The sequence below is a fragment of the Miniopterus natalensis genome, chromosome 3 (assembly GCF_054644295.1).
Source record: "Miniopterus natalensis isolate mMinNat1 chromosome 3, mMinNat1.hap1, whole genome shotgun sequence".
Lineage (NCBI taxonomy): Eukaryota > Metazoa > Chordata > Mammalia > Chiroptera > Miniopteridae > Miniopterus > Miniopterus natalensis.
In genome coordinates, this window is record NC_142083.1 from 77012848 (window position 1) to 77025968 (window position 13121).

Sequence of the window (13121 nt, forward strand, 5' to 3'; positions counted from 1 at the left end):
GGATCCGAACAAAGTGAGACAGCTGTCAGCCAACATCGTTTTCTCCATTTTAATTAACACTTTACAAAGTACAAAATATACTGTCTTTTTTGGGGAACATTAGGTACTTTTTTCTCTCCGTCATACAGTACATGAATCTCGAGGGTTTTGTTTCTTCAACAAAGTAAGTAAGCGTGAGGGGCCTGGGTGTAGGGCTGCCCAGTCCTCCCCTTCCCCCAGGGCAAGGGCCAGGGCCAGGTGCCACTGCTACTGCTGGTGACCTGGGCCATGCCAGGCGAGGGCCAGATTCCCCAAGATGAGGCCCTGGGCAGGCAGAGGCCCTGCAGAGCCTCACTGTGCATCCAACATCCACTCGCCCCCATCTTGGGATAACGGAAATGATTTTGGCATATAGTAAGAAGAGGGCTTGGGAGTTTGTGTTAGATGCCCCCCTCCCCAGTTTTGGAGCCAAAACTGCTCAGTTTTTCCTGGACCATTTCTGAAAAGGTAAACTGAGGCAGCGGACAGAAAACACATTGAGCTTGGTCTCTGTCTTGGGACCTGAATTTGGCCTGTTTTTCATCTTTCCCCTCCCAACCCCCTGGTCTCCAATGTTGCTGGACACCCTTCTCGGAGGAGCCCCAGGAGGTGAGGGGCCCAGCACCCACAGCCTCTCCCTGTGAATACTGACTTCGGGACTGGATGCTTCTGAGGAGTCGCCTGCCAGGTCCAGCCTTTCAGTCCCACTGTGTGGACAGAGTCCCTGTCCCAACCACAGAGCAGTGTTAACAAAATCAAGTGGCCTCGGGCAGTCTTCCAGGTCTGCCACCCCCCCTTCCCCCACCCCGCCCAACCTCAGCATGTGGCCCACAGGTTAAAATGGTACCAAGGCCTCAAAATACTGAATGAGCCAGTCTCTTAGCTCAGGTTTGGACTCCGCACACATATGCTCCAACACACACTAATGTGTATGACACAGCACATACTCACACATCATGTGTAAGTGCAAACACGTGTGGCCATGCACAGAACAATGTCCTGACTCCCAGGGCGGAAGGCACCCTGTACTCCTGACTCTCACAACCCCCCCCCCCGTCCCCCTGAACAGAGAGCCACAAACTCCCGCACCACCAGCTGCCCACGGGTGCCATGAGCTGGGCTGCAGGCTTCTGCCTCTAGGCCACTCAGCCAACAGCTCCTGTCTTTACTCTTTACCTTCCCAACACAGCAGGCTTCCCAGGAGTGCGCAAATATCAAAGCTGAAGGCCACAGCCCACCCTGTGGCTTTCCCCCACGGCCTATGCAAACAATATGAGACTGTTAAGGTTGTCCTTTGGATGCCTCTAATTTGAAAATGAAAACCCCCCACAAACTAGAATGGGCTCTGAGATCCAGCTATACCAGGGCTCAACCACCCTCGCAACAAGCCCCGGCCACTCTCCCCAGGCCTGCCCTCCTCCCAGGCGGCCTCTTTGAGTGGAGGGCTACCGCTTGCTCTAGGCCTAGCCCCTTCCTGAGCACAGCAGCTAGGAAGCCTGAGGAGTCTTCCCACTGCCAGGGACTCCATGCCCCTCCCCTAAGCTCCTCTCAAGCCAACCAGCTCCATTCCCAGAGGCTGGGGCAGCAGCCGCTGGTCGCTCCCCAGCCCTGACTGACAGTGGCAGATATTTTGGGGGTGTTTTCTTCCTACCCCCCACCCAGTGTTCACTCAGGAAGTGGGATCAACAATTTCTCAGGGCTGGAGTGTTCTGCTATTAACAGGGAGAGGCCCAAGGTCCCCTCTCTCAGCTGGGGCTGGGAAGGACCCTAGCTGCCCCCACATCCAGACTCAGAGTCTCAGAAAGGTGGCTCAGGGTGGCCGTGGGGATTCTAAACGTCTGCCCAGAAAATGCAGCCAGGAAGGGCCGGAGGTGGGAAGGCAGGTTCATCTTTGATTATTAGGCAAATGGTATCCGTGGCTGGAAACAGGGGCCTGGTCCCTTCCAGATCCTCAGACTTCCAAGGCATTCTGTCGTCTCAGTGGGAACAAGCCTCACCAGACCACACATCTTCTTTCGGAGACTATACAGGTCCCTGAGGCCATGCTGCCTGCTGGGGGAGGCCAGTGGGCAACTCTAGGTCGCCTGGCTCCCTCCCTGCCCACCAGGGCCCTGTAGCCTGGAGGTGGTGAATGCTGGTGCTGGGGGGGCTCTTGACCCCCTGAATCTTGGGGAGGGGAGGTCTGCACGCCTCTCCAGCTTGGGTGTGTACCCTGGGCTAAGGGCAGTGGCATGGGTGGTGCCTCTTGTGGGGCTCTGGAGACTCTTAGGGAGCAAGGAGGTGCAGAGCTGGCATTGTGCATCTTTGCTATGTCTGGACTGGGGGCTGAAGGGGCAGGAGTTTCCTGGGAACCAGAGAAGCCCAGGCTGAGGATGAAGGAGAGGCAGGTTTTTACAGTTGGGGATGAGGGAGAAGGGTGGTCATGACACCTCCTCCCTCACTCTCCCCTCCTTGAGCTCTCCCCATTGCAGTGTACAGGGATGGGGTGGGCAAGGGGTAAGGGTGGCATTTAGATAGTTCAAGCTTTTCTTCCCAGGGAGTGGCACCAAAGCAAAGACACAGGGCCTGCCTGCTCCCCCTGAGGCAGCCTTGCCTAAGAACTCAGCTTTCCTCCCCATGCTGCGTGCCCCACCAACCAGAGCCAAGAAATCCTCCGGGTATATTCCTCAGGCCACCTCTCTGGCAGGTCTGGGTACATGCTCCCTCCAAGGAGAGCCTGAGGTCTAGAGATCCCACACCCAGCAAATCTGGAGATGGTGGGGGCTGGGGGGTGAGGGGGGCGAACTGCTGGCCAGTCGGAAAAGCACTCATGCCTGCCCCCCACCAAATGCTGTGGAGACCAAATCAGGGACTCTGCTAATCACGGGCACACACAATCCGAGAGGATGCGCCTGCCCAGCCTCCGTGGGCCTTTTCACACAGCAGGACTGGAGCTGGGAAAATAAAGGGTGGGTTTCCCAGGTGGCAGTTGCCCCATTCCCTCCCTGGACACACATCAAGGGCATACGCAGGTCCGCTTCTCAGTTAGACAGGGCCAAACCCCAGGAGAAGACCTGGGAAAAGAACCTGGGGTTGCTAAGCTTGCAGGTGAAAACAATCAGGTAAAGCAATCAGCGTGAGCACAGCTCCTAGAGGGGAGCAGACCTGGATGGAGACTCGGGATGACCGTCCAGCTGGCCTGGGGCTTCGGGCGGGGAGAACTGGGAAGGGAGCTATTCTGTTCAAAAGCAAGAGGTTCCAACTCCTCCACTCTTTGCTCTACCATCTTCCAAACACAAGAGTGTCAGGGGTCTTGGCCGTGGAGATGGGGGTGCAGAAAGGGGCTGAACCCAGCATTCAAGGGAGACTGGGGAGAAACCCTCGACACCCCCACCTGGGCTGCTGGTTTGTTTTTCTGTCAAGTCAGGGCCGAGGTAGCGGCCAGCTGGCTTCTCTCAGTCGTATTGCCTATATACTTGAATTAAAAATACACGGTGGCTCAAACGTGCCTGTGTGCACGGCAGAAATGGTGGGTGAGGCCCTCACGCCCGCACACACGCATACACACAGTGGGGTCTGCATCCACGTACCACACACACGTGTGTGCGTGCCCACACAGTATATATTAACATATATATTGCTCAAGTATATATGCTATTTACAGTATATATCTATATCAACATAAAACACAGGTATTTATACGTGTGTACAATAGATACGCCCTAGGGGCCTGGGGAGCACGCATTTCTGGGGTCACGGGGCCTACACACTTGCTCAGGAGGGAAAAAAGGCCAAGTGACGTGATCAAGGGGACGGACATGAAGGGGCTGGGAGAGGTGTGCCACGGAAAACCAAGGCCTTCCAGGGACAGAAAGGGGACTTGGGGCTTCAAGTGCTGCCCTAACCAGTTGGCCACTCCCATTTTGGAACCAGCAAACAAGTTACACGTTTTGGTTGTTATGGAGTTTTGTGCAAAATGAATTAACTTAAAAAAAAAAAGATAGGCTCCTAATCAGTGCATGGGCCCTGAGATCTCCAAGGATCCAGCTCAGCTGCACAGCTACTGCATCTGGGGCTTTCAGGGCACAAAGGGTCCCACACAGCTCAGAGAAGGGGGAGTGGGGCTCACACAGGCCCTTCACCAGCCCAAGAAAACACCCCTTTTCCTCTGAGCTTCTCAAGGACAGCACAGATCAGCTGATGCCCGAGGAAGAGCACCAGGAAGGGCAGGGGCCACAGCAGGCCCTGTGAGCTCAGAAAGCACCCCCCGCTGGAGAGGAGGCACCAGGACTCACCCCATTCTGCCTGGGAAGCCTCCAGGGGGACCTGCCTGCCTCAGCTGGCCTGCCACCTGGCTGTCCACCTCCCTGGGCCCTCAGGTCCCCAGATACTTAGAAGCACAGCCGCCTGGGTACCTGTCATTAGGCCTGGCAGGGCAGCCCTGTATGGGGCACCCTGGGGGCCCGTGTAGTAACAGACCTCTGCTCCCAGTGTCCTGCTCCGGAGAGGGTCAAAGGCCCCAGTTCTTATGTTTGTCCCTGGAGTCACAGGGCACCAGCCAAGTGATGCTGAGCCTCTGGGCCCCCCAAAGAACTCAGTAGGCCCTGTCTCTTGAAACAGCTGCCAACCACAGCCTGGGCGCAAATACATTAAATAAGAAACTAAAACAAAGTATGGTTTTCTCTATTAAGGCTCAGATAAGCTGCCTCCCAGGTCAAGTACTCATGAATGCCACAGTCCCCGAATGAGGGGCGGGCAGGCAGGTGAGTTGGGGGCAGAGGCCTTTCATGTTCCCCAAAGTGGGGCAAGGGAGGGGACAGGACAAGGGAGCCCTGTGCTGGTCAACTGTTGGGGAAGTGGGGGTGACCTAAGAAACCCCAGGCCCAGAATGCTGGGAGTACCCCCACTTGGGGGAAACCGAGGCTCCACCTGCCTGGGCAGGGTCCAGGGAAAGCAGCGGCGACAGGAGCTCGTGCCCTAGGCTGGTGGGTCTCCTGGGAACCACCCTCCCAGGAGTGAGTGCTTGTGGTGGGGAGGGTCTGGACAGGGCCCCCTTGGCAGTCTTGCTGGGAGTTGGGGCACAGGGTCTGCGGCTGGCAGGCAAGGTTCCGGATGGCTGGGGTCTTCCCCAGCTTGGGGCCCCACTCGAGCTTGGCCGAAGTCTCACCAGCACATGTCCCGAAGGCCGCCCACTGGCCTCCACTCTGGGAACCAGCCCCGAGCTGATGGAACCAGAGACCAGGAACCACAGAATCCAGCTTCCCACCCTCATGGGGGCCTCCCCAGGCTCTATGAACTCAGTCCAGCGTGACCCGTCCCCCAAGATAACACACGAATTTGTACCCCAGTGTCTTGTAGGAGGTGCCAGCTTACGTCAGTGTTTGCCCCTGGCTGAGGGCAAGGCTGGGTGAGGAGGTGGGTCAGCTCATCTGCTCCCTGGACCTCAGACGGCATTCTCTGGAGTGGGGGTGGAGGGAGGAGATAGGGGTGTTCTCTGGAGGGTCTGGGGGCTCTGGGAAGGCAAGATGACACGAGGCGGCCCTGGCCTGGGCTCCAGGCCTTGCGGAGTCAGCAACTGGGGGTATCTCTGAGGTCCCTTCCTTGGGGGACCTAGGGCCGATTTTCCAGTCTGTTGAGAAATACTGCAAGAAGAATCTTCGGGAGGGGGGTGGATGGGGAGGAGTGAGACCCTTCTAATGCTTCTCTCCTTGGCTGACTTTCAGGGCGCTGATGACGCCGTTAATGTTTTCTTCCGGTACCTGCAGAGGGCAGGAGGCAGCAAACGGGTGAGCTCCTGGGGCCAGCTTCCCTGCCCCGGGGCCAGGGCTGGACACTCACCAGTGCGTGGTCGAACTTGAAAGTACTGATGTAGTAGGCGGGGATGTCTGCAGCAGCCAAGGGCTCGGAGATCTGGGCTACAATGCCACACTCATCTGGGGACAGAGGTGGGGACTGTGCTCAGCCTTACGCAGCATTATCACCCGTGCACCCTCGGCCCTTCTTGATTCTCGGCCTTTCCCCTCTCTCTGCCAGCAGTGCCTGTCCTGCACCCACAATCTTCCCAGAGAATTCCCACCCTCCTTGTGAAGGCCTGGTGCAAAGGTCCCTCGATCCAGGAGCCTGCTCTGACTCCCTCGGCCAGCAATGAGCTCTCCATTCAGTTCCTACTTTGGCCACCCTCTGTTTCCATGCTCTATAGCCCCGATTAATCTTCCTGGCCATCTTTAGTTCTCTGATGGAGCTGGAGGCAGTGTGGTCAATGGAACACATGGTTCAGGCCCCCTTTTCTGTCACTGACTCTTTCTAACCCTATGACTGTGCCCAAGTAAATTCTTCTCTCTGAGCGTCAGTTTCCTCAGTGGAGCCCTCGCTGGGTGATCCTCATGGCAGTGTCAGGCGTTCGGTTGGGGCTGAGATGTGACTTCTACTCCCTCTAGCATCTGAAGTAGGGTCTGTGGTGCTTTCTGGTCTCCCCAAAACCTCATCTGATAACCCTTGGGGCTAGTCTTATCCTCACCAGCAGCTTCCTCCCCGATTTAAAGGCACCATTCAAGGCTTCCTCCTACAGGAAGATCTCCAGGATCTAAGGACTACTCCTCTCCAATACAATCCCATGCGTTTTCCTAAAAGCTACTATTCGGATTTTGATGATGATGCATTTCCCCAACACTGTCCCTCCTGACTGGGGGTGGGGTAGGGGTAGAGTTGGGATCTGGTCGCCAGCTCCCATGGGATTCTGAGGCCTAAGCCCGGAAATTAACCTGGACCCCACCTCCATAGTCACCACACCCAGCATCCGATCTGACCCTCCACTCCCTGGCCCTGGCCTGCTCGTCAACCCACCCAGGGACCTGTGCAGTGACCCTGGAGGTCTCTCAAGTTACCGCTTTCTCCTTGGTCTACCAGGCTTCTGGCCAGACCCCTTTGGTGGCTGTGCAGGCCTCATGCCTACACTCCCGGGGACTGGTTGTGTCCTGAGACACCTTCAGCTACAGACACAACTATTTCTATAGGAGGAGGGGCGGAACTCAGGGTCTAGAATGGTGCATTTCAAATTACAGGTTGGGACCCATTTGTGACATTAATTTAGAAGGCTGGTGACCAGCGTTTTATAAAATGACACAATGGGAAAGGAAAGGCCAAACGGCACAGCACGTGGCTAGGGGAGTGCAGTTTTGTGACACTGCAGTTCGAGTTGTCTGGGGGTGTGTGGTGTGCACGCTGGGTTATGATGTAAAATATATTTACTCCAACCATGGTCAAACACACATGGGATTCACCGGTCTAGACTGTTCAGCTTCTAAATCACCTTTCTTGCAGGACTCTTCAGAGCTATCAGCATGGCTCTAAACTCTCCACATCCTGGGAGGGCAGAGCCAGAGCCAGCGGCTGCCTGCTCGGCTCACACGGCGTCTTACACCCTTTCCCCATCGCTCTCCACGAGGCCACGCTCTCCCCCAGCAATGGGCAGACGTTTGCCAACCGAGAGATGGTTGTTTCAGCTCCTATCCCACCTATGTTTTATTTCTCCTTCATCCCGGCTCTTTGGGTAATATTATTATACTGAGTGTAACTGGGTAACCTCAGAAGCAAAGCTGGGGATAAAGAGATAAGCAGGCATCTGTGTCTTCCTGCCTCTTTCTGTGTCTCCTGGTGACCCCTGGCTGCTCCCCTCACCTGCGAAGCCCCACTGGTCTCTACCGTCGGGGAGAAGTGGCGGCGGACCCCTTAGTCTGGCGTCAGGACCCTGCCTCTCCGCCTGGGAGGACCTGGCAAGTTTCCTCTCCTACCCTTTCCCCCCTTGGACTCTACTCAGGGTCCAGGGGCCTGGGTGACGTGGAGAGGAGTTATGTCACACCTCCCTCTGCTGGTATTGCCCTCTCCTCCCTGGTGGCCCAGTGAATATCCACCGGTCAGCTTTAGCGCTTCCTCTTGCCAGAAGCCTTCCCTTCCTGAACCTTCTCCAAGCCACCGGGATCCTTACAGGTGACAGTGACAGCAACTGCTGCTTGCTGAGCACTCAGTGTGACTGACACCTTATGCAGTGCTCAGAATCACCCTGAGGCAGCATCTTTACAGATCAGGAAACTGAAGCTCAGAGTTAAGCAACAAGCCTGAGGTCTCACTTCCAGCCTCCTTCACTGGTGAGTGCCTCTGGGCTACTGTATCTTCACAACCCCACAACCCTGCACCGGGCAGCAAATGTGGGCAGGAGGAATGCTGGCGTTTGTGGAGGTGGCGAGAGAAAACACGTTGGGCCCGGGGTCAGACCAGGAGGAGCCTTCAGTGTACATTTACGACCACTGTCCTGCCTCCAGGATGGCTCTGGCTTTGGCCTGATGTCAGCAGAGTTAGGGGACACTGTCTGTCTATCTGCAAACTCATGAGAAAGGTGGAAGCAGGTGGCAGAACCTGGCTCCATCAACCCCTTGCTCCCAGGTCAAAATGCCCTGCCGCTTCTGTGTCCTGTACCAGGAGCAGAGCCCTTGGGGCTGACCTGATGGCCCTTGGAGCAGTGTGAGCGTTACGGGAACATTCTGTACCTTGTCTATGAAATCAGGGTCACCGATCCCACTGGGGCTTGCCGAGGATGCTCCCTGGAAATGACCACTCTGATTTACCAAGAGCTGCTTCTGGGTTCAAGCTCTTGGGTCTAATGGTCTAGCCCAAGGAAATAACTTCTAATCAAGACAGAGCTCCACTCCCAGGCACCCTACAGTCACTCCCAGTGGGGCCCCAGCCTGCACCTCACCCCTTCTAGCTGAGAGGTCTGAGGCCTGGGGCCCCTCGGAAAATGCTTATGGAGGAAACTACCAAAGACACTGTGTGGAGACTTGTAGAAAGTGCCGTTAGGCTGAGTCAGAGGGAATTACTGTGACTTTCTCCATGGGATCAGGTCACTGTGGCTCTGGTGGAGGAAGTGCTCCTCCCAGGACAGAAGGCGTAAAGAGTGGGATGTCTGAGACTGACGTGCGATCAGTGAACACATTTACTTATGGGAAGGAAACATTAAAAACTACAATAGCATTACCTGTGAGCAGAGGGACTAAGGAGTGATTTTATTTCCCTCTTCAATTTTTATTATGTCCCAATGTTCTAATAATAAGCAGGTATTACTTTTCTAGTGGGGGGAGAAAGAAGAGTGCTTTGGTTGAAGCCATTCCTCCCATCCTCCAGAGGCCTGTACCTCCTGTCACCCACTTGTCAGGCAACTCAGGCTCCCTAAATCCCAGTCTCCCCATCTGTACCACAGGGCACAGACAGTCTGAGTGACCCTGGGGGACCTGAGTTCCCCAGCGCTTGAAGGCACTCGGCAATGCCAGTCCCCCAACCCCCACCACTGAACCCCACAGTTCTCACCAAATCCCAGGGGCTGTCCTCCAATCCGCACCATCTTCCAGAGCTCGCCAGATGCGCTTGTGAACAACAAATTACTAGGAAACCTTAAAAGGGAGTGAGAGAAAACCCCCCGAGGCTGATGTTAACAGTGCGCCCTGGCCAGCACTCCATGGAGATTTCCTTGCCAAGCCCCTGCTCCACCTGCCACAGGATGGCCCCTGAGGACTCCGGCCAAGCCCTCCACCCACTCTCTGTGCACCCTCCCTGCCTGGGCGTGGGGGGCAGGAAGGCAGCTGGGACTGGCTGTGCAACAACTGCCCCTCCCCAGCTCCAGAGAGGGGGCTGAGGGACAAATGGCACTTGAAGGACCAGGGGCCTTTGTCTCTAAGTTGCTGCTCACCTGCAAGGAAGGGTTGTGGGTGATTAGGGGCAAAGTGGGTGATGTGCCCACCACGGGGCCCAGCCCACCCTGGGTCAACCTCCGACCCGTGGCCCGGCTCACCTCTGCTGCGTCTGCACGTCCATCACCAAGGAGATGTAGCCCTCAATGAGGGAGAAGGAGAAGAAGCGGATGTGGCCACAGTCATCACTGGCAGCCATTGGGTCCTTCACGCTGGGGGCAGGGGTACTGGTGAGGCGTGGAGTAGGGGGCCCCACTGCACCTCGACCCCCACCTGGCTTTCCTGCCCTGCCGGCGAGCCTCAGCATGAGATGCTGGGAAGAGCACTGGCTGGGAGAGCAGGGTGAGTTCTGGCCCTGACCCTGCCTTGCTGGGTACCCCTGAGCCAGCGTCCCCCTGGGTCTCCGTGAGATGCGCAGGACTGCGCGGCACTCACGGTGGTGAGCACAGCACTCCGCAGCGCTGGAGACCAGCTGGCCCCCAGGGCAGCCTACACTTGCCCCTTCCTAGGCGGGGTTCTCCATCCCCGTGTGAGCCCACATCTTAGGGCACCCACCCGACCTGGCGCTGGCCTAAATTTACAATCGGCTCTGAGGAAAAATACAAAGCCTATCATCCCCGAATGAAAACCCCCGAGGTCACCGCTCCTCAAGGACTGAGCCTGCCCTTGGAGCTCAGGGGACAGCGGGGTGTTTGTTACATACACATGTACACCTGGGCTTCACCAGGTCTTGAGATTCCCAAGGAAGAACGTCTCCCCTCTCAGAATGCGGCTTTTGGGTAGAGCTACCCCTCCCCCACTCCTGCCCACCCCAGACTAGCTTCAGGGGTGCATCTGTGTCTCCCCTTCAGGCTAGCGCCCAGGGCAGGTCTGTCTCCCTGATGAGGCGGGCTCCTCAGCGCAGCCATGGTTCCTCTCGGCCCACCCTGGGCCCCGCACACCCAGGGGGTCCTACCCGTTGGAGTAGAACATCACGTCCATGAGGAGTGTGGCAACAGCAGGCAGCGTGTCGGGGTCCAGGCTGGTGACACAGAAGCTGTTGCTTGGGCTGGACAGTGGGTGGATGACGGGCCTCTGGACTGTGAGGGGGCAAAGACAAGGGTGCTGAGGCCGGTAAGAGAGGAGCAGCGAGTGGCGGGTGGAGGCCCAGAAGAGGGCCGGGGTAAGCCACAGACACTCTGGGAGGCCTGGCTACAGGCCCTGAGACCTGGCCCATCATTCTTAGCTTCCACCACCACCTACAGCTCTTCTGATATGCGAGGCTCACATGCAGGCCCTTTGCACATGCCGTACCATCTGTCTGGAATGCCCTTCCCGACCTTCACCGCCTGGCTTAGCTCCTACTTGTGTTCAAGCTTCAGCTAGAGAGTCACTGCCCCTGGGAGGTCCGCCCTGACACTGGGGGCCAGGTTGGGAGTGGCCTCTGGCCATCGCTGGTTGTGTCCACATCTACGACCCTTATTAGACCTTGGGAACAGGGTCTGAACAGACTCCCCCACTCACCCATCTTGGGCTTCACAAAGCCATTGGTGATGCCAAGGTTCTCAGCTGCCACCGTCTCACCATTAACGACCCGCAGAATGGTAAACTCTGATGACAATGTGTGGGTGACAAAGGGCAGGTCCCGCTCACGTACCTGGGGAAGGGGAGTCAAGGATGTGAATGTCCCGTGGTCCCTGGATCGAGTGGGCATGGGGGCAGTAACCCCCTCACTCTGAGATTCTGCCCCAGAACCAGCTTCCCCTGTTCTTGCCTCCTGCTGTCCAGGTGGGGGATGGGAGCCTTGGACCAGAAACACACCTCTCTAGGGGCAGCAGGAATGATGTGGGGGGGGGAGAAGACACCACACTGAGGGCTGAGAGGAATAAGTCTGTCCCCCACCCCACCCTCTTGCAGGCTGTGCCCAGACCTGTCCCTGCCTCTCCCCTGGCTATGCTCTCGAGGGTGGCCTTGCCCCCTGGGAGAGAAAGAATGACATGGTGACCAGGAGCTGTCTCTGGCCCCATGACCAAACAGACATGCTTGCCATCCTGGCGTGTGGGTGGGGGTGTGGGGAGACAGATGTCCAGCTGAGAGGGTAGCCCACCCACACTCCTGGCCTCTAGGTCAAACCAAGCATGGCCCACACAAAAGGCAGGCGGTGGGTGAGGTGGGGCAGAGACCTAGAGCCCAGCCTGGTCGTAACAACATTTGACTCATGAGCCCGACATCCCCCTGACCTCTCTCGGAGCTGGTCAGAGAATGGGGGCCATAGAACTTTGCAGACAATGTCTGCGGGGGGTGTCCCTGTCGCCCAGCAGCTGCGATTACCAGGATGAAGTCCGTCTGGTAGGTGGACAGCATGAACACGGAGATGTTCTGGTCAGCCAGCGGGGCGATGACCGACTTGGCGATCTTGGTCACCCCGATGGGCTGGGAGCTGGAAAAGCTGCCGCCACCTGACACGACATTGAGGGCCAGCCAAGTGGCGTCCGCCACGCTCAGGTGCTCCGAGGAGGGCAGCTCTGGAGGGGAACACAGAAGGCAGGCCTGTGACTGATGGGACCCCGGTCCCCAGGGCAGAGCAGGCCACAGAGGTAGGGACTGACACGTGGGACCAGCTGTGTGACCTTGGCCAGGTCCACCCTCTGGGCCTGAGCTCTCAACTGTCAGGACAACGGGATCGGCCTCAGAGGTTCTGTTGCGGGAGGATTGAGCCAGGGAGGCCTTCAGATGCGTCAGGCAGCTCACTAGGGCGGGAACTATGGGGACACGTGGTTTATCTGTGTTGGGCCTCAGTTTCTTCAACCGTGAAATGATAAGTACTCAGCTGTCAGTAACGATTCTGTCCTCACTCCCTCTGGGTGGCAGGTGTTGCCATCACCACCTCAGAGCAGTGGAATGGGTCCCACGGTTTTCAAATTGGGTTCCCAGGAACCTCTCAAGAGGCTGGGGGTAGAGGGGAGGTCAGGAGACGACAGGATGGGGGCCCTGGGTTTCCTCCCCGCTTCAATCAGGCCTGCCTGCTGGGCTTCTCTGGAAGAACACCCAGCTCCAGCAGGGCTCCTGATGATGCCACTGTCAGGTGGGCAGTGACTGTTGTCCAAGTCCCTCCCGAGAGCCCAGGAGTCCTGGGGGCTGGCACTGGCAGGGCACGGTGGGGAGGTTCAGAGTGACAGCCATCGCAGAGTCTCCCTGACTAGCTCATGAAGACCCGTGTTCCGTATGTTTGGACCACCCCTTTCACTCCATCCTGTTGAGAGCCCCCAGAGAAGCCTGTGCACGGGATGTGGGTACACATGTGTCTCCACAAATACGCGGCCAAGGAGCTGAGCAGAGGCTGCACACAGGACTCTCCACGCATCACAGGCACCTGCTCAAATCCACCCCACAAAGGGTCTGTCG

At 57.3% G+C, this 13121-nt stretch overlaps 1 protein-coding gene across 1 annotated transcript in view; it reads right to left on the reverse strand.

The window, feature by feature from the left end:
• Positions 1-1157: 1157 nt before the first annotated feature.
• Positions 1158-13121, reverse strand: part of CASTOR2 (cytosolic arginine sensor for mTORC1 subunit 2) — a 45947-nt gene continuing 33983 nt past the window's right edge. Inside the window, exons 3-9 of the mRNA XM_087815612.1 lie at positions 12048-12241; positions 11241-11373; positions 10693-10816; positions 9839-9949; positions 9358-9440; positions 5836-5930; positions 1158-5756 (exon numbers count right to left, since the gene is read on the reverse strand). Of these exons, the coding sequence (XP_087671738.1) occupies positions 5691-5756; positions 5836-5930; positions 9358-9440; positions 9839-9949; positions 10693-10816; positions 11241-11373; positions 12048-12241 (806 nt within the window). The 3' untranslated portion in view covers positions 1158-5690. The remainder of the gene's footprint in view (positions 5757-5835; positions 5931-9357; positions 9441-9838; positions 9950-10692; positions 10817-11240; positions 11374-12047; positions 12242-13121) is intronic.